At 46.6% G+C, this 24,823-nt stretch overlaps 1 protein-coding gene across 1 annotated transcript in view; it reads left to right on the forward strand.

Moving 5' to 3' along the window:
• DISP3 (dispatched RND transporter family member 3) overlaps positions 1-24,823 on the forward strand; it is a 47,645-nt gene that overhangs the window by 10,601 nt on the left and 12,221 nt on the right. The window contains exons 2-11 of the mRNA XM_039563947.1: positions 15,498-16,433; positions 17,189-17,408; positions 18,878-19,014; positions 19,450-19,584; positions 19,807-19,967; positions 20,854-20,993; positions 21,720-21,865; positions 23,295-23,456; positions 23,842-24,003; positions 24,441-24,563. Coding sequence (XP_039419881.1) covers positions 15,506-16,433; positions 17,189-17,408; positions 18,878-19,014; positions 19,450-19,584; positions 19,807-19,967; positions 20,854-20,993; positions 21,720-21,865; positions 23,295-23,456; positions 23,842-24,003; positions 24,441-24,563 — 2,314 coding nt within the window. The 5' untranslated portion in view covers positions 15,498-15,505. The remainder of the gene's footprint in view (positions 1-15,497; positions 16,434-17,188; positions 17,409-18,877; positions 19,015-19,449; positions 19,585-19,806; positions 19,968-20,853; positions 20,994-21,719; positions 21,866-23,294; positions 23,457-23,841; positions 24,004-24,440; positions 24,564-24,823) is intronic.

Genomic DNA, 24,823 nt, shown 5'->3' on the forward strand with positions numbered 1-24,823 from the left:
CACAGCTTATCACCAGCACAAGCAAGTAGCTTGAGTAGTAAATATGGCATAGGGCTGTGAGGCATGTTTTGTGAGATTATAACCAAGAAAGCTGCTTCTGACATCTACAATAATTAGTTACAATAACCAGGAGCAAATTATTTTATCAGGAAATTAATTTTCTTTGGCAGTGACATGCATGTTAGCGAAGTGTTCTGCAGCAATCCCGGGATGTTAGGGCACTGAACGTGCATGGTTTGATGTGAGCAAATCCTTGTGACCTTTGCCTTTGAAAAGTGCCAGTTTCAATACTTTAAAGCATGTATTTTGAGGCAATTTATTGGTTTATTTTTGGTAGTGTAGATGGTGTGAATATGGCTGTCATTGGGGAGGTTGGATATCCCTCACCAGCATAAAGGTTATGTTGCACAATGATGGTTATGTTTGATGATACAGCTCAAATTATACTTGCAGAACACAGCAGAGTTTGTGGTTTGTTGCACACAGCCCCCATCTTTGCCCTCAAAAAGATCTGGTATCCTGTGTGTCAAGCTAGGCACCCAAAATGTCTACTTCTTCCTTCATCTCCTGAGCTCCAGCATCTGTCAGATGCAGACTACACCACCCCCTCCTTCTCTGAGATGCTGGGAGAAGATTCAGTTCAGCCCTGTTTGTTCAGCCCTCAGACTCTGTTGTGACAGGCAGTGTTGAAAAGCTCATGTGGAAATTAATAATTCTGCCTGTGAGCCAGGCATGAGCAGTGTGCAGGAAATGAGGCATGAGACCACACACTGAATGATGAGGAGACAACAGGGGAGCAAATAACTGCTGGGTTTGGGGAGCATTATCCATCGCATGCACTGGTGGAAGCCTTGGACACTGGGCTTGTAAGCAAAACTACACTGCAGAGCATTTACAAAAGAAGGACAAATTAAGGATTCTGTGTCGGCCCTGAATTTGGCATTTCTTCACTGATGAGTGCTTGACTTTGCAGCTAATCTTTCCACACTGTTTTTGGCATACAATTATGAGTAGATCTAATCAGTGTTTGTCAGAGCCTGGAGTAGCAGGTGGGTGCACGCAGAAGATCCTCGACGTCGTATGCTGAGAGTGCTCCAAGCAGCCTTTGTCCAGTCAGAAAGCTGGTCAAGAGATGGTAGAATCATTTAGGTTGGAAAAGCTCATTGAACCTAATCACTTAAGATCATTGATCCTTCTGTTTCCAGCTGCTCTTATCTTAGCCAGGGTGTAAAAGTTCCTGTAGGGCTGAAGAGGGGTGGAACAGTCAGCAGTGGAACACCTCAGTAAGAGATGTGGATGCGTGTGCCTATGCTTGATTTCATAAAGCTTGTGATCAGATAATCCTCTTTCCTATATACAGCCCTGTCTATTGTCTTGCTTTTTGTGAGCAAGTGGAGTTATAGACTGTAGAGCTTTAATGTATATATATATTTAAAATATTTTTGTTGAACTTTTTTTCCGGCAAACACATATTTATATCATTACACTGTAATTCCAACAGCTCTGTGCTGCTGGAGCACATTTCCTATATACAGCCCTATCTATTGTCTTGCTTTTTGTGAGCAAGTGGAGTTATAGACTGTAGAGCTTTAATGTATATATATATTTAAAATATTTTTGTTGAACTTTTTTTCCGGCAAACACATATTTATATCATTACACTGTAATTCCAACAGCTCTGTGCTGCTGGAGCATTCTGATGTCATTCTGATCTGCAAAGTGCCTGGAGTCTGGTAGTGTTTTTGTGCATCTTACCAAAGGATTTAAAGCAAGTAGAAAGGGAAATGCAAAGCACACAGAAAGAAAATAGATTAAAGCCTTGTTGCTGTGTTGTGCTTGCAACTGGAAAAGTGAACCCTGCTTAACTAATAATGGTGGAGCCAGCTCAGCCATCAGATCAAACCAGTGCTTTTCAGCAGCATGTGCATCTCTGGGCTTGTATGCCACCGAAACAGGCTCTGTCAGTGTTGTATTCTCAGGTGCAGGTTCTGCTCCATGGCTGAATTAAGTTAATGTTTTGAGAAGTGTTATAGGAGATTCAGGGTCAGGTATCCATGGCCTGTTTTACTTTTCCAGGAGTGCAAAACTTGTGAAAGTTGGTAAGACTGATCAATAGTTAATTTATGCAAGCACAGTTAACTATTGGGAGACAGCAAATGTTGATCACAAAACCTAAGAAGCAGGATTCACCTTAATCTTCTCAAAATAAGAGGAACAAGAATTTACTTGAGACCAACACAGAAACCGCTGAATCATTCTACAAAGGACTGTGCGTGCTTCAGAAGAAAGGTGAAAAGTGCATTGTGCTGAAGACTACTGATCTTCATCAGAAAGACCCCTGAGGAAGAAGAGGCACCTTCCTCAGTGAGACCACCAGCACACACCACGCATGTGTGACACATATGCTAATGATATTAATGACTTCTGCGAACTAATTTGTATAACCACTCCTATCTCAAGGAATGTGATGACTATTCATGAATTTTACCCATAATATTGTGTTGTAGGAAGTGCCAGTGTGTGTGTTTGGAGGAGTGATCCCCCACGCACCTGGTGCCGAATAAAGCAAATACCCGCTTCTTGGAATCTGTCTCTGAAGTGTCTCTTGGCCTGGTTTGGGTGATTCAACTGGCACCCCAGAGGGGACCCTAACTCTGCCTGGCTGCTGGATCCAGGGGTAAGCAGACCTCCCAGCCACGGCCCTGAATTTTCAGGGGGAGCTCAGCTGTCTCCTGGCTCATGGCGAGAGCAGACAAGGACCATCTGCACCAAATTAAGGTATTTGCTATTTTTTGTTGAGTAGAAATTCCCATGGGTCCAGGGTTCAAGTCCCCGAGGGTGGGTTGAAAGTCCCGAGGAGACTAGGTCTCCCAAAATTAGTCCTGGGCAAAAGGAATGGTACCTTTAAGGGGTTGGAGCCCCCAGGGATTGGACCCCACTCTTATGCACAAGGAAAGATACCTTTAAGGGGTTGGAGGCCCCAGGGGTTGGACCCCACTGTCATGCACTATCGTATTTTTGTTCTGTCTGTCGCTGTTTTGCTACTGTGTGAGTGAGAACAGATGAGACGTGTTCCGGACACAAAGCGAGTGTGGAGCTCTAGCTGTGGTTCTGTAACCCGGAGCCGGGAGTGGCCAATGAAAAGCGAAGTGATTGGCAGTGAGTGAATGAGTATAAATCATATAAACTATTGGTTTGGAGTTCAACCTTGTTATCCTGAGGGAGGCGGATTGTATCACTGGAGGGGAGAGATTTTAGACATTAAATTGAGAACACCCAGACACGCAACCCCTTTTCTAATGTAGCTCCACGTAACTTCCCTCCTGAAATTCCGTGGAAACAGTTGTGAGGCTTGGACTTTGTGTACATGTATTAATTGTGAGAGAAAGTGGTATTGTACTAAAAGAAGTGGGTGGTGTCCAAAATGAGGGTGTAAGTAATGTTAAAGTAAGGGGAGGGTGACAGAATAGTGAGAGGTTTATTGTGGCTTTAGTGTGTGGATCTGGGAGGCTTGGAAAGAAAAGTGGGAGGAGATGTGCAGGAAGGCTTGCATGGAAAGAGAGAAGAGAGGGAGAGAAAAGAGAGGAACAGACAAAGGAGGCAATGGGATCATCAGAAAGCAAGGAAATAACCCAGAAGAGTCCACTGGGATGTGTGTTAGCACACTGGAAAGAACTAGGAGGAATCCCTGGAGGGACTATGAAAAAGAGCACCCTAATTAAATACTGTAACCAATGGTTGCCACTATACAAATTAGATGATGGTGAAAAGTGGCCAGAAAATGGGACTTTAAACTATAACACCTTACTACAATTAATGCTATTTTTAAGGAGGGAGAATAGATGGGATGAAATTTTTTACGTGGATTGTTTTTTACTTTAAGACGTAAACCAGAGTGGCAAAAACGGTGTGGTATCAGTTTGGCACCCCAGGATTCAATGGTCCTGCTTTTAGAAAAGGAGGCAAAAGGGAAAAGCTGCATGAAGAGGTGTTGCTCATAATGCAATATAGGGCAGAGATGTTTAAAGCTCAAAACTGAGAGAGACCAGGATCCCTTAGAAAGCCAGGAGTTAATGAAATACAGTGGTGACACCCTAACATCAGGGACAACGTCCCCAGCATCTCTAACATCCCTGGAGGGTAGTGGGAACAAAGGGACAAGTGAGGCTAGCTCAGGAATATCATCCAGAACTAGGAGCAAGGTCCCTGTAGAGAAGAAGCTTATAGCACTGCTCAGACAAGTGGTAGGGCCAGATGGGGGAATAACAGAAGTTAAAGCACCATTTACAGCTCTGGATTTAGATACCTGGAGGGAGGCAGCCAGAATGTATAGAAAAGACCCTGAAAAGGTAGCAAAGAGGCTTGAATTAGTTGTTAGAAATCAGGATGTTGATTGGGATGTTAATGCTATCAGAGCTAGCTGAAACAGAAAAAGCAGCTGTAATATCCACGGCAAGAACACATGTGCAGGGACAAATAGCTACTGGGATATTACACGGTAATGTAGGTAACATTTTCCCCACGGAAGATCCACATTGGGACCCAAATGATCCACAAACATATCCGTTTTTGGTTAGATACAGGAAATTAATACACTGGGACTGCTAAACACTATACCTAAAATGTTTAATTGGTCATTGTTGTTCAGTATTCACCAGGAAACCACTGAGTCTCCAGACTCATTTGTAGAAAGGCTAAGGGATAATATGAGGAGACACACTACACTGGATCCAGCTTCTGAAATCGGGCAGTAACAGTTAATATCCTTATTAATGGGTCAGTCAGCGCCAGCTATACGCAGAAAATTGCAAAAGGTCAGGGAACCAGGTAACGGGAACTTAGAGAAACTTTTAGCAGCAGCGTGGGAAGTTTATAAAAACAGAGCACAGCCCCTTACGGTCACGGTTGCCCAGGTTAGGGGACCGAGATTCCCCAGGGGTGGGAGGAGGCCTCCACCTGGGGGGCAAAGACAGCAATGCCCAGCCCCTAACCGATGTTTACTGTGTGGCCAGCTCAGGCATTGGAAGCGGAATTGTCCTATGAATCGTGCCGCGATTCCGACGACACAATCATCAGCCCCGCCAGAACCAGTGACTGTAGCACAACTGTATCAGTAGTGACAGGGACTGGCTGGTCCCTCCCTAGCCGACCCGCTGGTTAAACTTAGGCTAGGGGAACGGGAGGTGGAATTTTTGGTAGGTACTGGAGCCACGTTCTCAGTCCTGAATCAGACTTTTGAGTCCTATAAGCAATGATTATGTCCAAGTTATTGGGGCCACGGGGAAAACAGAAAAAGCCTACTTTTTAAGACCCTTAAAATTTACATTAGGTAAAAAGATGGGAATACATCAATTTTTATATCTTCCAAATTCACCAAAGCCACTGCTAGGCAGAGATCTATTAATTTGGTTAGAAGCAAAAACAGAATTTACAGAATAAGGAATGAGACTACACGTTCCTGAGGAAAAATTAATTATGGCCTTAAGTTTAGCAAATTTCCCTGAAAGAGGAGAAATACCCATGGATAGTGAAATAACAGATCAAGTGATCCCACTAGTATTGGATGTTGAAATTCCAGGGAGATCAAAATGGGCTTCCCCGGTGATTACTGAACTACTGGAAGGTGCACAACCAGTGTCAGTTAAACAATATCCACTAAGACAAGAAGCACGAGTGGGAATAGAACCAATAATTGCCAAATTTATTGATCAAGGGTTGTTGAGAGAGTGTAGGTCTCCCTATAATACCCCAATTCTACCAGTACAAAAGCCAAATGGAAGTTATAGATTGGTTCTGGACCTAAGGGCAATAAATGCAATAACGAAAACACTTCATCCCGTAGTGGCCAATCCTTACACTTACAAAATTACAGAGTGACTGGGTGTGGTTTTCAGTTTTAAAGGATTCTTTTGTCTGCCATTAGCTGAAAGCAGTCAGGAAATTTTTGCCTTTGAATGGGAAAACCCCAGAACAGGGAGAAAGAGTCAGCTCACATGGACTGTATTGCCACAAGGATTCAAAATAGCCCCACGATATTTGGAGATCAATTAGCCAAGGAACTGGAAGCCTGGACACCGCCACTTGGAGAAGGTACACTCCTGAAGTACGTTGATGACCTACTGATAGCAACAAGGACCTGTGAAGACTGCAAGGACTGGACTGTAAGTATTTTAAATTTTCTGGGACTAAGTGGATATAGGGTCTCCTCTGAAAAGACTCAGCTAGTCCTCCAAAAAGTTACATATCTGGGATATGAACTGGTGGGAGGAGAGAGAGCCTTGGGAAATAACAAGAAGGAGGCAATTTGTCAAATGCCCTGGCCAGCTACAACCAAAGAACTGAGAACTTTTCTGGGAATGACAGGATAGTGTAGGTTGTGGATCTACAACTATGGACTAATTGTGAAACCTTTATACCAACTCCTGAAAGAAACTGGGGGAACTCACCTATGCTGGACACCAGAGACTAATAATGCATTTGTAACTCTGAAACGTGAGTTGATGCAAGCTCCAGCACTATGCATACCAGATGTCACTAAACCTTTTCTGTTGTTCTCACATGAGAGGCAAGGACTGGTGCTGGGACTTTTGGCACAGAAGCTGGGACCATACAAAAGGCCAGTGGCTTATTTCTCCAAGTAGCTGGACGTGGTCAGCCGAGGATGGCCCGCCTGCCTGCGTGCAGTGGCAGCCATCATCCTGAACATAGAGGAAGTTCGCAAGTTCACAATGGGCCAGCAGATGACTGGTTTTGTCTCTCACACAGTGTCAGCAGTGCTCACACAGAAAGGAAATCACTGGTTAATCCCATCTCGCTTTCTCAAATACCAAGCTGTTCTAACAGAATCGGAGGATGTGAGTACCAACATCTTAAATCCAGCAGCTTACCTCCAGGGCAAAGCTACTGAGGAGCCTGTACAGCATGACTGCATTGAAACCATGGAGGCAGTTTACTCCAGCCGCCCAGACCTTAAAGGACTCTCCGCTAGAAAATGCGGACAACTGGTTCACTGATGGGAGCAGCTATGTCAAGAATGGTAAGCGGTTTGCTGGGTATACAATTACAACCACAGACGCCGTCATCGAAGCAAATCCGTTACCTGTGGGGACATCTGCGCAAAAGGCTGAGGTAATAGCCCTGACTTGAGCCCTGGCATTAGCTGAAGGAAAACCTATCAACATTTGGACTGATAGAAGGTATGCCTTCGGGGTGGTACATACTCATGGGGCTATGTGGAAAGAAAGGGGTTTATTAACCTCACAGAAGAAAGAAATCCAGCATGCTACTGAAATCTTACAGTTGCTGGAAGTGGTGCTAAAACCTTCAAAAGTGGCTATGATGCATTGTAAAGGACACTCCCAGGGAAGCACCATCCCTGAACTAGGAAATGCTATGGCAGACAAAACTGCAAAGTCAGTGGCTAGTGGGGTTCAGATCCAAGCCCTAGCTCTAATCCCTTCTAACATCCTTATGGGTGAAAACTCCCCACCATACAACACTGATGATTTAAATTGGATACAAGAAGAAAAGGGACAAATGGGAACAGACAGGTGGGCTAAAATAAAGGGTCTCATACCCAGAAAACTGTTAAAATTGTTTATCCAGAGCGAACATTCTAAGACACATTGGGGAGTTGATGCTCTACATAACCACTTAAAGGACAAAGTGACAGCACCAAAATTAAAGGAGACAATTGAGGACATAACTTCCACTTGTGAAATCTGTCTTAAAAATAACTCTAATACCACTGTTAGGCTAAACACAGGGACTGTCCCTAAAGGAGTTTTACCAGGGGATGTGTGGCAAATTGACTTTTCTGAATTACCTAGAAGAGGGGGATATCTTTTAGTCCTCACAGACACTTCTTCAGGTTGGCCAGAAGCTTTCCCTTGTAGGACAAATAAAGCTAGAGAAGTTGTTAAAGCTTTAGTACAAGAAATTATTCCACGATTTGGGGTGCCTTGGGAAATTAATTCTGATACGGGATCACACTTCGTAGCCCAGGTGGTGGTGCAGAGAGTGAGTAGTCATCTACTGGGTATAAGCTGGCAATTACATGCACCATACAGGCCTCAGGCAAGTGGGCAAGTAGAAAAGATTAATCACTTAATAATACAACAATTTGCCAAAATTTGTCAAGAAACTAATTTATATTGGTATCAGGCTCTGCCCATGGCTTTGCTAAGAATTAGGGTAAAACCACGGTTTAAAGAAAAACTAAGTCCCTTTGAAATTTTGTATGGAAGGCCCTACAGAACAAATGTCACAATGACAGCGTGGCTCTGTTAGGGCAAAGCTACTTAATAGATTATGTAAAGCATTTAGGTCAAAAATTACGATCAATGTGGACTACAGTTGTTAATTGTCAACCGCCACCACCTGATAAACCCTTTCACAATGTGAATCCAGGAGATTGGGTTTATGTTAAGTCTCTTTCAGGAGATCCACTTCAGGAAAAATGGGAAGGACCTTATCAGACACTGCTGACCACTCACACAGCAATTAAAGTACAAGGAAAACCAACTTGGATCCATTATACAAAGACAAAACCTGCGCCAAAACCAGAGTGGGAAGCAAGAACAGGACCTCTACGCCTTCAAATACAAAAAATCAACACAACATGATTTGGACCATATTAGTGGCACTGGTAACTGGGGAGGGTGCATGGGATCAAAATACATACCTTCTATTGCTCAAAGGTGGTGTTGAGAACTTTAACTGATTGCTGGATATGCTCCCAGCTGCCTGAAAATTCTGCTAGAGGCTTTCCTTTGGTTGGGACAACATTCCCTAATACAACAGAAATCCATGCTGCACTTAGTACTAATAACCTTTCACATTATGTCAACATATCCCTAGACCAACTTCAGTGGAAATTAGAGCTTGAGGAATCAATAAATGAGTCCTCACTGGTACCCTGTGTGCAGCGGTGCTGGGAGGAGTCTATACCCAAAAACTCAGGAGGAAATAAGATGGATTCCAAATGTGGGAGCTTAACATTTATAGGCAGCTACCCCAACTGCTCAAGTTTTTGGACCTATGGGGGGGGTTAACATGTAGAATAAGAATCAAACGAGACGAAGACCAAAGCCCAAGGGTTGGCCAGTGCCCTCATGACAGGGTTGGTACTGGATATATGGACACAGTGCCTATAAAGTTTTACCCTTAAGATGGCAAGGCCGCTGTGCGATAGGACGAGTATTTCCCCACATTAATGTTGTCTCTCAACTACAAGGCTTGCTCCAAACTTTTATACACAGCACCAAAAGGACATCAAACCCCTTGATAGATAGACCCACTGGATTTCACAGCTTTGCGAGGTGGTTTATACCCAGCCTCGGAGTAAGTGAGCTAGAAAAATCAATAGTGAATCTTTTCACTACCGTAGAAACCATAATGAATGCCACTGCAGATGCCATAAGAACACAGCAAATCGAGATTAAGAGCATGTCACAATTGGCTATACAGAATAGACTTGCATTAGATTTGCTGTACGCCAAAGAGGGAGGAGTATGTACAGTTATAAATACAAGCTGTTGCAGTTATGTTGATTTAAATAAATGCATAGAAACAGATTTGCAGACAATTCTGGACAAAACACAAACATTGCATCAGATCACCTTAGATGACACTTCTTGGGGGTTTAAAGACATATGGGACAAACTTACAGCGTGGTTACCCAACTTATCCTGGCTTAAACAATTGTTCGTAATAGTTATTTCTATAATTGCATTGTTATTTACTGTTTGCATTAGTAGTTACTGTTGTACAATTTTATGTACTTGGAATCGCAATGCTTATGCTCAATGGCAAAAGCACAAACTTAGAAGCAAGATAGAGAAGGGTACTTACTTTCAAGACGTGAGATGTGTAAAGAATTACAAATGACCGAAGAAAAAGGGGGGATTGATAAGACTGATCAATAGTTAACTCATGCAAGCACAGTTAACTATTGGGAGACAGCAAATGTGGATCACAAAACCTAAGAAGCAGGATTCACCTTAATCTTCTCAAAATAAGAGGAACAAGAATTTACTTGAGACCAACACAGAAACCACTGAATCATTCTACAAAGGACTGTGCATGCTCCAGAAAGAAAGGTGAAAAGTGCATTGTGCTGAAGACTACTGATCTTCATCAGAAAGACCCCTGAGGAAGAAGATGCACCTTCCTCAGTGAGACCACCAGCACACACCACGCATGTGTGACACATATGCTAATGATATTAATGACTTCTGCGAACTAATTTGTATAACCACTCCTATCTCAAGGAATGTGATGACTATTCATGAATTTTACCCATAATATTGTGTTGTAGGAAGTGCCAGTGTGTGTGTTTGGAGGAGTGATCCCCCACGCACCTGGTGCCGAATAAAGCAAATACCCGCTTCTTGGACTCTGTCTCTGAAGTGTCTCTTGGCCTGGTTTGGGTGATTCAAAGTCAGACCTTCAATTAGAGGAAAATCGTATCTAATTCTCCCTATTGTTTTGCTTAACAATTCATGAAAGGTAGTCTACGCACTTGGTGACAGCTGTGTTGATAAGGGAGAATGGGGACCTGAGATAGCCCTTCTTGGTTGTATTTTAAAATTAGAATTCTGGATTAGTCTCAGTGATTCAAGTGTAGAGCAAGACTGTGGTTCTGTGTCCTGGTGTCTCGGTGGAGCTCTGCTTTAGTGTGGTACATTAATGATGCCCTCAAGTTGTTCTACATGGCCAGAACTGTGTGCAGCTCTGTGTCACAGAGACATGGCTTTCAGCAGGACCTGGATGCTCTTAGGATGTTTTGGAAGCACAAAAGCTATTTCTCTCCCTCTTATAGGAACTTCATGTAGCTAACAAAGGGGCCTAAAGCTGCCTTTAGTAGAAACTCCAGGAGATTTCAGGAATACAAATAGGAACATAAAACTGCTAGCTTTGCTCTGAAGCTCTGCCCATGGGAGAAACCAGTGTGAAGTTTAATTATTTTGTCAATGAGAATCTCCTATATTACAGAAATTGTCTTTCCCTCCCTTCTAGTCTTGTGCTTTCTTTCCTTTTTTCTTTCTAGTTTGCTGCTGTGCAAGGCTCCCTTTTCCCTGTAGGAAGGAACAACCGGGTAATTGAAATGGAACACTAGTGAAGATTTTTTTATCTGAAAGTCAGCATTAATTAGTCAGGTCAGTTGTAATTAGCTTCCTCATCTGTCACTGCTTCTCTCCAACTTGCCCATGACTTTCTTCTATCCTAGGTGTCACTGAAAAAGAACTGTCTTGTGGGAGCTGCATGGGTGTTTTTCCTGGTTGAGGTGCGAGTGACAATCCCTATGGGGCTATTGAGGCTTAAGCTGGATCTCATCTGGAGGAAGCCTGTTTGCTTTGGAAATAACAGAGGGAAGCCCAAGAGATCTAAATGCCTACCCAAACCAGCTGAATCAGTGCCTCTTCTCTAAAGAAACAGACCCAGGGCTCCAAGGAGTGCTCTTATCCTCTGCCTCTTTCAACCTGGCCCAGGTTAGGCTTGCGCAGAAGTGAGGCAGAGCTTTAATGAAGGCTGCGGGATTAAGTTCTCTGTGTATATCCTGGAGCTGAAAAAGTAATTGGGCCATGATACAGTGCTGGGAGTCTCTGGATAGTGTGAGAAGTGATGGAGGGAAAACAGGCCAGCCCCCAAGTAGAATTCAAGCAGAAAAAATGCATTTCAATCCCCTTCTGGCTAATTTGGGGGTTTATCTCCCCTGCCAATTCCATTTGCCCTGTTTTGGGTTGGATAAGCTTTCATCCTGACCCAGGCAGGATCTGAGGAAGGCAGCAAAGCTAGATGAGTCCCAAGGGCAATGCTAAGTGTGCCATGTCTGGCTTTGGAGCTGAATCACGTGATGAACTCTCTCCTGAAAGGAGTGCAGAGCTGTGGATGCAGGCATATGCTTACCCTGCATGCAGAGGGAGGTTGGCACTGCTGGGGACAGCCCAGGTGCTACTCACCCTGCCCTTGCCTCTGTCCCAGACCAAATCTTGATCCTTCCCTGACTCAGTTCTCACATGACTGTATATAAGGGCTTCTCCAGAAATTTCTGTGCTGGAGTTCACACCAGTGCCAGAATTGGTGCCAGTCTGCAGCTACAGTGTAACATGTTGGTCACCAGATATGTAGGTACCCATGTATTACAAATTGGGGGTTGCAGTCACCATGACAGTTGATGGAAAAGCCAGAGGGAGATGCCTGAGATCTGATCCTGATGCCTTGAGGGACTACCCAAAAACAGAGGCTAGACAAAATTAAGAGAATAAGAAGCAGTTATATTTATTGAAGGGCCTTCAGGTACATTAGGGCAGACAAAGCCCACCCAGGGGCTACACCCAAAATGGACAATGGGTCACAGGGTTTTCATACTTTTATAAGTTTGGTCCATTTGCATATCAGGGTTAATCCTCCAATTACAGCTTCAGGTAATGAAGTCATTTACCCCAAGTGTGCTCCCCCCAACTCACTTCTGTTTACATTTCTCAGGGCCTGAGACTGTAAGGTGTCCTTGAGTTTCAGGCCTAGAGAGGAATTGTTTTGTCTGATCAAAATGGGAGAACATTAGCTAACAGTCTATATGGAGTAAAGAATTACAGGATATGGAAAAATACAAGAGCTAAAATCCTAAGGCATCAATCCCATCCTTGAGTTGAGGATTTATTTCTTCGTTAAGAAAGAAGATGGTGTGATCCCTTTTCTGCTGCCTTATTATTATGTCGCTCTCTCTCATTTCCCTTCCTTGTCACATGCGGCTCTTCTGTCTCAGGATTAGAATCCTTTCCCTCCTTCTCCTCAGTAACTCAATAAAATGGGATGTTATTATGGCTCTTTACCTCTCTTTCTAAAGAGAGAATACATATACTTGTTCAGATCTCACAGTAACTCCTTTCTGTTGAAGGAGAGCCCAGGCCAGTGGGAGAAGAGTCAGGGGTAGAGGGGAGGTAACTGCAGGTACACACCAACCTGCCCAAATGGGATGAGTGAGGTTTGCACCTGAGTTCCTGCAACACCAATCTACGCTAATGTGAACTGGAGTTGTAGCTTGGCTGTGCGTTAGAGGCTGAAGGGTGACAGTCCTTGTCAGCTAGTGATGGAGGGGGGTCACACCAGCCAAGGGTGTGCTGAGGATGCCTGGCAAAGGTGAGCAGTGTGGGGTGGCCTGTGAGCTGGGGCCGACAAGGTGCTGTGTTGGGGGGGCTGGTATGCCAGCAGGCTTTGGACACATACCTTGTCAGCCTGGATGGGATTATGGCTGAGTTTGGGAGTGTAGAGTGTGAGAGAGAAGGCAGGATTATGGTAAGAATCTTCCAGGAGAGGATTAATTTGCAGATTCAGAGACTTGGGAAAGCCTCCTCCCTGTCATGATGCAAATAAGGCTCTGCAAGCAACAACACAAGAGCATGTGGATCTGTGTTCCCATGAACCCTGAGCAGTACCTGCAGTCCAGTGCCTGTCCTGGGCAGCATCATTTTTATGCTCTTGGCTTTGCCCCAGTGCCAAGGGCTCATACAGTGATCCATGTGCATTCAAGGAAACTTTCAGGCACTCCTTGGTTGTTTAGGATTATGCATCCTGAATATTAAAGAAATCTCAGCGGAGTCCAAAACCAGCTAGATTACTCCTGACCTTTCCAGAGGCTTGAAAAGAAACACACCCCTGCCCCCCGCTTGTTTTCCTCTTGCTGTCTCGGTCCTTCATGTGAAGGGGGCAACAACACAGAAGAGTTCTGTGAGCTGTCCTCTCTTCACCCTATTTCTCAGCCTGCTGAGGGTTGGAGGTCTGGCAGGAGAGGGACTGTGGCCATCTGCCAGCAGTGGTACCTGTCTGGTTTTGTACTGAGATGGCAGAGCAGGAGGCTCACATGTGCCCTCCTGCACAGTCTCCACAGTCTAGCTTGAGGTGGGTGAGCCACTGCATGAGCCTAACCAGGGTGAGGGGCTGGGAGAGCCCCTGCTCTCACACTGACAGGAAGGGTGGGATGTTTTGAGACGTGACCAGTTGCAGATTAAAGGCACTGATGAACATTCCTGCTTTCCTCGGTGTGGGCTGGAGCAGGGGTCTGGAGCTCGGAGGTTACCTGTTCTCCACAGGTTCTGTGATGAGGGGAACACTCTGCCCAGACATGCACAGATGCTGTTCAGACCAGACTGAATCCCATGGGAGCTGCTGTGGATCCCATGAACTCTCTGTGAGCAAAGCCACTGGCATTGCTCAGACTGACCAGAGCCAGAGAGGTTGCTGTGACCCTTGCTGCTTTGCACAACACTCCTCTGCCAGGGAGCATTTTTGTCCCACTGCTTTTCCTCTTGGTCCAGGTTCATGCAGCTCCTAGGCCTTCTGAGGACCTAGAGTTTAAGAGGTACTGGCAATTTATATTTCTGCTGATATAAGGCCTGTTAAAATAGCAACACTGGTTAGAAGCAAAGCTCGTAAATTGTTTCTGGCCTGTGTGTAAATTGCTTTCAACTCCCAGGGTCAGGTAACAAACGGAACCTGTTTGTTCATTCATTCAGTGAGGGGGGCTACTGGCTTTGCTGCCTGGACCCAGAAAAGGGAGTGACACTTACAGGGTCTGGGCTTTGCTCTAAGGGACCACCACCTGTGGATCCCTGGCTTGGGAAGCCACTATGAGACACCCAGGGAAAGTCTGGGAACCTGGGAAACCCCTGCTAAGGAGAGCACCTCCCAGGGATTATCCCTTTCTTTCCTGACCAAGTCTGGGCTGATCAGGGAGGGTTTCCTCTTTCATTCCATGAAAGCAGTAACTGCTTTTTCTTCCTGGTTGTTCTGTGGGAATGGGAAAAATGCACTCCACTAACAATATCCCACAGGAGTGGAAGGAAGGCAGGTTGATCAGTCCTTTCCCTTCCCATGCTGCCAGTGGATATCCCTTCAGGGACTAGAGCAGGGTCACAGTGAGTTCTCAGAGGGGGTGGTGTGTGCAAGCGTGTGTCTGCAGGTGTGGGTGTGTGCATTTCTGGCTCTGTGTGCACACATATGCATGCTTTGTGGGAAAGATGAATACTGCTGTAAATAGCTGGGGGAAATCTATTGTCAGTTCTAAGGAGAGGAAGATACACTCCCTTGCATTTTGTATCTGGTAGCATGAACTATTCCTGGGTGTGAGGACCAGGTTAGCTAATTAAATGTTCCTGCTGCTGCAGTGTGAGCAACATACTATGAATCCCTGCAGTCTCCATGCCTGGTGCTCCTGGAGCCATGCAGAGCCTTCCTCTGCCACAGCACTGGGCTCTGGGACTGTCACTTGAACTTTTTCCTCTCTGGTTCCTCTGCCAGGCAGAGTGTGGGATACCTCATGGCAAGGCTGTTGTTTCAGTGGCTGTAGCAAATCTGTGGGGTTTGGAAGGAGTGCCCCTGGGGGAACTGGAGCGTGCCTCCATCCCAGCTCTGCTGCTGGGACTCTGTGGATTCATGGCTGTGCCTGTGACACCACTGCTGGGCCTTGCTGATTGTTCTTCTCTACCTGTGAACAGGTGCTGACATGGACACAGAGGATGACCCTTTGTTACAGGATGCCTGGCTAGAGGAGGAAGATGAAGAGGTAGCCTTCAGCTCCCGGAAGAGGCAAGAGGGTGCTCTGTTGTGTGGGAAAAGCCCGTGCAGAGTCAGGCCCCTGTGTGTCACACTGCCTGTGTCTAGCTTCTGGAATATTGTTGGCTGGGTGTTTACCAACCCATACTGTGCTGGCTTCATACTTTTCCTGGGCTGTGCCATCCCTGCTGTGCTTGCTGTTGTCATGTTCCTCCACTACCCAGCCCTGGATATTGACATCTCCTACAACGCTTTTGAGATCCGCAACCATGAGTCCTCACAGCGCTTCGATGCCCTTGCCTTGGCCCTCAAATCCCAGTTTGGGTCATGGGGGAGGAACCGCCGGGATCTGGCTGACTTTACTTCGGAAACCCTGCAGAGACTCATCTTCGAGCAGCTCCAGCAGCTTCACCTCAATGCTTCCCATCTTGGGGTCAGTGCACGGGTCAAACGCAGCCCCCCAGAGGGCAGGATGAGCTCCCTGCAGCCCCAGGCCCACCTGAGCCCAGGAAACCAGACTTCCCGAATCGGGAGAGGAGCCCCGCGCTGGGACTACTCTAGCACTTACATCAGTGCCAACACACAGACACATGCTCACTGGCGCATTGAGCTAATTTTTCTGGCTCGGGGGGACTCTGAGAACAACATCTTTACCACAGAACGCCTGGTCACCATCCATGAGGTTGAGCGCAAGATCATGGACCACCCTCGCTTCCGGGAGTTCTGCTGGAAGCCCCATGAGGTCTTGAAGGACCTGCCCCTGGGTTCTTACTCCTACTGCTCCCCTCCCAGCTCCCTTATGACCTACTTCTTCCCCACTGAGAGAGGAGGGAAGATTTACTATGATGGCATGGGACAAGACCTTGCTGACATCCAAGGTGAGCTGAGGGCTGTGGGCAAGGGCTGGCATGTTCAAGGAATGCCTCTCCTCAGGTTCAGGCAGTCACTGGTGTGCAGCTAAGAGGGGTGACTGCCTTGTATGGAGAGGAAGATGCTGCTGGGCTGTGCCTTGAAGAATCGTCTTTTCTGCACCAGGGCCCCTTTTCAACCCTGCAACTCCAGTCACAGTTCACACAGACCCCCACAGGCAAGTGAGGGGGTGTCCTGCATGGTACACATGTCTTCTACTGACCCTTGTCCCCTGTAGATGACTGTGGTTGACTAGAGCAATGCCACTGCTTGAACAGACGATAGGGATGAGCTTCCCTGCACTACAGAGCAGATTAAAGAGGTCTGTGGGGTGCTCCGGCAGCTTGTGAGTCACCAACTGGAAAGGCTCCTATAAGGAGAGGAGGAGAAAGGCCCTGCCTCCTCCTGCCAGCTCTGTACCCTGTACTGTGCACCTCTAGTAAAACAGAGGCTCTGGGTGGTGACAAAGAAGTGACTCATGAGGAGTCTATGGGTGTGATGTAGCTGTGGGATGCACCCCTTCATCTGTCACAGAACAGAAGCAGGATGTGAGTCTTTGCAATCCAGGTTTCCCTGACCTTCCTTGCTCTCTGGAAGGCAGCTGCAGTCAGCATCACTCTGACAGACAGGATGACTCCCAGTTTCCCTGTGGCAGACTAGACCCTGTGCCTTGCCAAGACAATTAAGCAGGACCTAACAAAAGTGGTGCTGCTTTCTCCTTCAGGGTCCCTGGAGCTGGCCATGACCCACCCCGAATTCTACTGGTATGTGGATGAGGGCTTGTCTGCTGAGAACATGAAGAGCTCCCTGCTGCGGAGTGAGATCCTCTTTGGGGCACCACTGCCAAACTACTACTCGGTGGAGGATCGCTGGGAGGAGCAGCGCCGCAAGTTCCAGAACTTCGTCATCACCTACGTGGCCATGCTGGCCAAGCAGTCCACGAGGTGAGGGTGTGTGCAGGTGGGAGTGCACAAGAGCAGGGAAGGGCAGAGGATGGAACAGACCTTTCAGGGTGCAAAAGCTCTGCCTTAAGGTTCACACCAAGGCAGAAGTGCCTTTTCCACTCTGATAGCCACATTCTATTTGGCCTCACTGAGAAGGCACCAAGCACAGAAGGCTTGGCATGCTAGCTTGGACTACTGGTCAGTCTCGAACAGTGGCCATGGCATAATGCTCCAGATGAAGGAGAAAAAGCATCTCCACTGAAGCTGGGCTCAGGCATGGAGTTGTAAATGAGGGTGGGGAGCATATGGCAGAAAACCACTCATATGCTCCCCTTTAATGCCTCTTCCTACTGCAGCAACATGCCAGAGACACCAATAGAGACAATGAAAGGGGGACAAAGTTTGAATCTAATGCCTACCTTTCCACTGAGCCCTTGTCTGGCACTGGGTCTTTTTGCTTCCATCTCACAAATCCAGTTCCACTGGCTCAAACAGAGCTTCCTGCTCTGAGTTTGGCCACCACTGGTCTGATGCAGGAGATGAAATGGTCTTTACTCAAGGCCACTCAACCTGTATATCCAATTCTGCTTCTGCTTTTTGTACAGAGAGGTGGGGAGGGGAGTTTCAAGGCAGGATAATTTTCAGGAAATGCAGGCTTTTTTCACCACCAGGTCTGTATGACTTGGTTGAACAGAGTTTTGCTCAGTGCTTGTGAGCGAGAGATGATAAAATAGAGCTAAAAGGGCTAAAAGAGCATCCCAGTACCCTGGTAGCTGACAGAAGGCTTGTGCGTCCCAGTCTCTGTACCTTCTTATACTCCAACTTTCCACTGCCCTAAGTCTCAGTAACTCCCAGAATGAAGGGATGCTGATCTTCAAGAGCAGGTTGGAAGGCAGGCAGCCACGGAGCATTCTCAACATTGGGCTGGCAGAGCAGGTTGTGATTATGACAAGCCAAAAGGGAATTGAGGCCAAGGCTCAGTTCCGAAGCTTGGATCCCTGATAGCCTCCTATGGTGCAGCATTATTGTAGTCCTGGTTAAATTATGTTGGATTATTTCTGCTCTGTGCCTGCTTCCAGAGGCAGAAGCTGGTAAATCATGTGGTTTCTGATAAGCTCTCACTCTGCCTGCATCTGCTGTACTAATCTAATAAGCAGTGATTAGGATTCCAGATGGAACTGGCTTTGAAGGCTTCCGGAATTGTCTATTAGTGACTAAGACCCACCGTGCACTGGAGGAACTTCAGAAATATTAGACCTGCTCTTTATTTTTCTCCTTCCCTGTGTGAATTTCACCTCCAGGAGCAACTTTGTTCAACCTGCTCTCACTGCTCTGTTTTCTCAGAGAACTGCCAGGTTATTAGAGCAGTGACCTCCTTTTGCTCTGGAGGAGATACTGTGCTTTAAACCACCTGGCTCTCCTCCTTTTGCACTCAATTATTCCTCTTCTTTCATATCTTCCCACCCTAGCAAAGTCCAGGTGCTGTACGGAGGGACAGATTTGTTTGACTATGAAGTGAGGAGGACTTTCAACAATGACATGTTGCTGGCCTTCATCAGCAGTAGCTGCATAGCTGTCTTGGTCTACATCCTCACCTCCTGCTCAGGTAGGCTGGAGTCACGGCTACCCTGCTCTAACACAAATCCAAATGTGCCGTGTCTCTCTCTGTCTGTGCAAGCCTGGAGAGAGACTCTGATGCCCTGGAACCAGTGTGGCTGTGCAGCACAGCAGCATGCAGAAGCCATGCAAGTCAGTCTGATTGTCCAGAGCAGAGATTTGTGGGGAGGGTGAGGGAAGACTCACAGGAGATCAGGAGTAAGATGCAAATTCCCATCTTGCTAACACTGGCATAAATCTGATGTAATTTTTTGCATGAGCCTCATGGGAAAGAGTCTGCAAGCAGTAGTCCTGCAGCCCTGAACTGTTCTCTGTCACCAACACACTCATGGGAACCAGTATCCTAACAGAACAGGTGGGAGGTGTCTGTTCTCCTGAGGTTGGCCAGAGATACTATTTTTTCCATGTTTCTTTTCTGCTGTAGTGTTCCTGTCATTCTTTGGCATTGCCAGCATTGGGCTAAGCTGCCTGGTGGCTCTGTTCCTGTACCACGTCGTATTTGGGATCCAGTATCTGGGTATACTCAATGGTGTGGCTGCCTTTGTCATCGTGGGGATTGGTAAGCTCATCTTTACTCAAAGCCTACCTGTGCTGCCTTGCCCTGCCTTCTGTCTGCAGGAGAGAAGAAGGTGATGGTGGCAAATGCAGACTGAATTTTCAGGCCCTTTTCCATTACCTGTAAGTGTAATATTTGCAGATCAAATGTCAAGGGGGAAATCAGATTTTTAGCAGATGTCACTTCTGTGAGCAGAGTATCAATATCTCTGCTGTCTTTTTCCAGGGGTTGATGATGTCTTTGTTTTCATCAATACCTACCGCCAAGCCACCCACCTCAAGGACCTGCGACTGCGCATGATCCACACTATCCAGACAGCAGGGAAGGCCACCTTCTTCACCTCCCTGACCACAGCTGCAGCATATGCTGCCAACATCTTCTCTCAGGTACCCTGCACCTTTGGGATTTGGGGTTTCCATTTCTGCCAAATGGCCTAGTAGATCAGGAACCTGCCAACACCATCTGTCCTCTCCTTCAGCACAGTGGGCTGCCAGACCTGCTTCTTACAGGGCTGTCTCTTACCTGCTGTAAGGCAGTGGATTATCCAAGGAAATGCTTCTGTGCCACTGATCAAACAGCATCCAGTGGCCACCAGGCTCTGTCTCAGTGCTTTACCTACCGGGCTTGCTGATTATCATGTGAAAAATGAGGTTCACTCTTAGTAAAATTTTAAGGAAAGTTTAATAAAAGGGACAATTAGGAGACAATAGCAAAAAGGGTATTACGGCCGGGTGTTTTGGCAGAGCCAAAGGCACACCTCTGCATCCAAAAGATCGTCTTTAAAAGTACATCTCTTATTGCATATTCATTACAATCATGCATGATTCATAAATTCTTTGGAGTTTCTGTGTATCATCCCATCAGCCTTATCTTCCTTCTTGGCTCCATTCTGTCTCTGCTCCCTCCATAAATTTTTCTCTCTGGTTTCGGGTCTTCTTCTTTCTCTGATAAGATACTCCAGGAATGTGAAGGCTTTCTCTGCCTATCTTTTCTAAATTGACTACAGAAACAATAGAGATTCTATATCATGTATTGCAGAACCTAGGTAAAGTTTTTCTAACATTAAGGAACATGAAAAAACCAACATCACAATACATTCATAACAATTATGTAACATGCGAAAAGCCAACATCACAATACATTCATAACAATCATGACTGAGGTCAGCATGTGCTATTCTCAGGTTCCACCAGATATTTCTTCCTTGCCTGCTGTCTCTCCAGCAATCCTGCCCCAGTTGATCCCAATCTCATGTTCTCTCTCTTCATGTAGATCCCAGCTGTGCATGACTTTGGACTCTTCATGTCACTGATTGTGTCCTGCTGCTGGGTAGCTGTGCTCTTCACCATGCCAGCTGCTCTTGGAATATGGACCCTTTATGTGTCCCCATTAGAGAGCTCCTGCCAAGCCAGGTGAGCCCTGGAGCCTGTGGGTGGGAAGTTGTGGAATTTGCAGTCAAGGAGGTATGCAAATTCCTTCCCTGTCATCTCAGTTTATCCTCATTCCCCTCAGGCAGCTTGGCTTTGGCTCTGACAGAAGGGAAATTTAAGTTCTACCATTCCAGATTGGAGCAAAATGGAAGGGTCAAGTCCCAGTCTCATTCTCTCTGGTGTATGCACAGGTGTCTTCCATGAGCCAGACTCTGCAATGTCAGTCAATCCTTTCGGTTGAATCCTATGGAGCATTGGACCATTTGTTTCCTCGGAGCACTTAATGCACAGCTAAATCTTCAAGCAGTGGAGACACAAGCCCTGCATCACAGACAGATCACCATTGCTCCCTCCTGTGAGCACAAGCAGGACATGGAGATTTGTGTTTGAAAGTCAGCACGTTTCCTCTTCCCCTTCTCCTTAGCACTGCAGATGACCTGGCCTGTTTTTATTCATCAGCAGGGAGACGAACTGCTGAAACTCCCGTCACTCAGCACCCGGTGTCCATGGCTCAGCCCTGCTCTGTGTATCCAGCCCAGCCCTTGTCCTCTCACCACTTAGAAATGGAATTTGCTCATGGCAGTGCCTGTCGTCTTTCCAAGTAGTTGGAGCAGATTGTGGCTGTGCTCCTTGCCACTGAAGGAGCCCACTTCACAGGGTATGTGGCTTAAAACTCTTGCCTTTGTCTCCTTTCCTGCTTCGATCCAGCTGCAGTCAGAAGTGTACCAAAAAGAATGCCTTGCACCTAGCTGAAGATCTCTTCATTGCCTCAGAGGCCACCTCCAGAGCAGGCAGAGAGACCCTTCCCTACCTTGATGATGACATCCCACTCCTCAGCGTTGAGGATGAGCCTGGTATGTGTCTGCTGTGTGGTGCCTTTAGGGGGATCACACTCCCCTCTTCATCCTGCAGTTCTCCCTACCCCTGACACTGATCCTTGCCTCAGTTCCCTGAATTGTAAGTTGGAGATGGTGCCATCATGGGAGGTTGTAGGAGTCAGAATTCAGTATTTGTTGTAACTTTCCTTTGAGATCTTCAGTGGGTGTCAATGCATGCTTTCTGACTACTTTGCTGATTCTCTTGGGTCCACCATGGTCTGCTTTCTGTCTGGAATCACTGATTGTGACATGGATGTAGCCATGAAACATCTAATCCATAATGCCAGGACAGCTCACCTTGGAGTAAAGTTTTCCCCTCTTCCCTGCCATTTGGAGCACTGCATTTGGGAAGCAGGAGGAAGAACACTGTTGTTCTCCAGCATCAGCCCCCTACAGCAGCTCCTCCATCATGGTATGAAGAGGGCAGTGACTTGCCTGAGATCACATAAGCAATCTAGAAAAAAAGCCCAGAAATTCCCTATCTCTTGTTAGCAGGAGATAATCCTTCCAGCCCTGATCCCAAGAAAAAGGTGCTCACAGGGTCATGCTCTCTTGTACTTGGCTTTTAAAACTTGCTGGAATTTCTTCCTTTTAAAATCCCCAACAGGAGTGGTCTGGGCAGTGAGTATCTTTCAGGCCTAGAAGCAAACTGGAACTGGAGGTAACTGAATCAATTCCATGGCATGTGCAGAGCCCTTGCTGCAGGGAAGGCTCTGAGATGCAGGTAGAGATGCTCTGGCTCTGTGCTTCCTTCGTATGCCAGAGCCACATGCAGTGCTGATGTATGGAAATAATCCCTCCCTTCCCTGCAAACAGCAGGATGTTTTCCTCCAGGGTCCCTGGGATCAGGGAACTATAAAGAAGCAAAGCAGCTTGTTCCAGTCAGTGACCAAGTGTGGTTTGTAGGTTGGCTGTACAGTGTGCCGGGCATGCTTCATCCCACTACAGCAAGTGCCCACTTCTCACACACAGAGAAGGGGGCAGTTCCCTTTGGCATCCCTGATCTGGAGAGAAGAGAATCAGGGAGGAGCCAGGCTGCAGTCAGGAAGAAGTCAGCTGTGTATAATTAGCAGTAAGACATATTTAGTGGGACAGGGACAAATTCTGCTTGGCCCAAGAAGCATGCAGTGGACAGTGTTTGTGGGGTTTGGTAGAGGAAGGAATAGCCTGAAGTATAGATTTCAACTGAGCTATTGATTTACAAGTGTAGCTGTTGCATGGCAGTGACTTGACAAAGATGCTTCTTATAACATCCTGTGAGTCACTGCCTCTGCCGGGGTCTTACTCCATCTCTTTAGCTTGAGTGAGTTGTGCAGCACCTTGCAGAAGATTTGATAAAAGAGAGCAGAGAGCTCTAAGAGACACTCAAGACACTGAGACTGCTTTTGATTTCTCTCTATTCTAGTCTCCCTGGAAATAGGGGATGTCCCCTTGGTGTCTGTGATGCCAGAAAATCTGCAGCTCTCTGCAGAGAAGAGCAACCGGGATCACTTGATAACTCATCTGCAGGAGCTGCTGGAACACTGGGTGCTGTGGTCTGCAGTGAAGAGCAGATGGGTGATTGTGGGTAAGGAAGGAGGCGGGTATTGCATCTACATGGATTTTAGAGGGTTTGACATTTCAATCAGTCTTCAAGCCTTGATTATTAGTGACAAGAGGTGGGAAAAGGGACATGGTAAATGGTTTCTAACACAGTGGAAGAGTGCTCCCAGAACAGTCAGTCCCTAAGGGACTTTTCCCCTTCTTCTCACTCAGATCTAAAGTGGCAAATCCTGATAGAATTTTTTCCAGGCATGGGCTTATTACAAGAAAGCCCAGATGCCAGTGTGCTTTAGTGGCTGTTCTTTTTCCAGCTGAAAATACCATCTTTCTACCACATGCCTACTCTCTGAGTATGTTTGAAGTGTGAAGTGCATGTAAGGTCCCACACTTACCCAGGTTTCTCCTTGCAGGGCTCTTTCTCCTTGTTTTGCTCCTGTCCATATTCTTTGCTAGCCACCTCCATCCAGCTAGCCGTGCTCCAGTCTTGTTCCGGCCAGACACAAACATCCAGGTGCTACTGGACCTGAAATACAACCTGAGTGCTGAAGGCATCTCTTGCATTACCTGCTCAGGTGAGAATGCTGGTCCCCAAACCATGGTGGGTGCAGCCCAGCCTGGCCTAAGCCCTGGACTGGAGGAGCTGAAATGTGAGGCAGACACCTACAATGTTCAAATATCTCATTGGACATTGGATGGACCCTGTGGAAAGGAGGCACACATTGGGAGCGGGATGGTTGAATTGCCTGTAGGAGTGGAGTATTTAGAAAAGTATTTCCTGCTTTAGCCATGAACTGTTTATTTCTTCTGTAGCAATCCCTTCATAGACTATGAAAATTGACTACTTTTACTCATAAGTGCTGGTCTCATGTCAGTGCCCAGCTGAGGGTCTGTGGCACTGTGTTGCCTGCTTAGGGTTTGGTGTTCAGCAGCAGTCTGTGGTGTGTACAGGGCTGGTAGGTCTTTTCTTATGCTGTTCACTCTTTCCTCCCTGACTAACCTCGTGGGACAGGTTTGTTTCAGGAAAAGCCCCACAGTTTGCAGAACAACATCCGAACTTCCATGGAAAAAAAGAAGAGGGGCTCAGGGTCACCTTGGGGAAGCAAAGGCAGCATGGGTGATACAGGGCAGCAAGGTGAGTGGGGCATGATGACTCCGACCACATTTGGGGCCAGGGCCCAAGGATCCACTGGGGTAGAAACTAAACCACATGCTCTCTGAATAGCTGATGGGGAATAATTCTCTTCAGAGCCTGCCCCACTGAGCCCTAGGTTGGTGCTGGATGTATGGAGCATCTTCAAAATCCCCCTTTTCCTAATACCTACTGCTCTCCAGGACATGGTCCTATAACCCAGGTGGCAGTACAGTCTAGTGTCATATCCCTCTGATCTGAGT

This window comes from Corvus cornix, chromosome 21 (assembly GCF_000738735.6).
Source record: "Corvus cornix cornix isolate S_Up_H32 chromosome 21, ASM73873v5, whole genome shotgun sequence".
Lineage (NCBI taxonomy): Eukaryota > Metazoa > Chordata > Aves > Passeriformes > Corvidae > Corvus > Corvus cornix.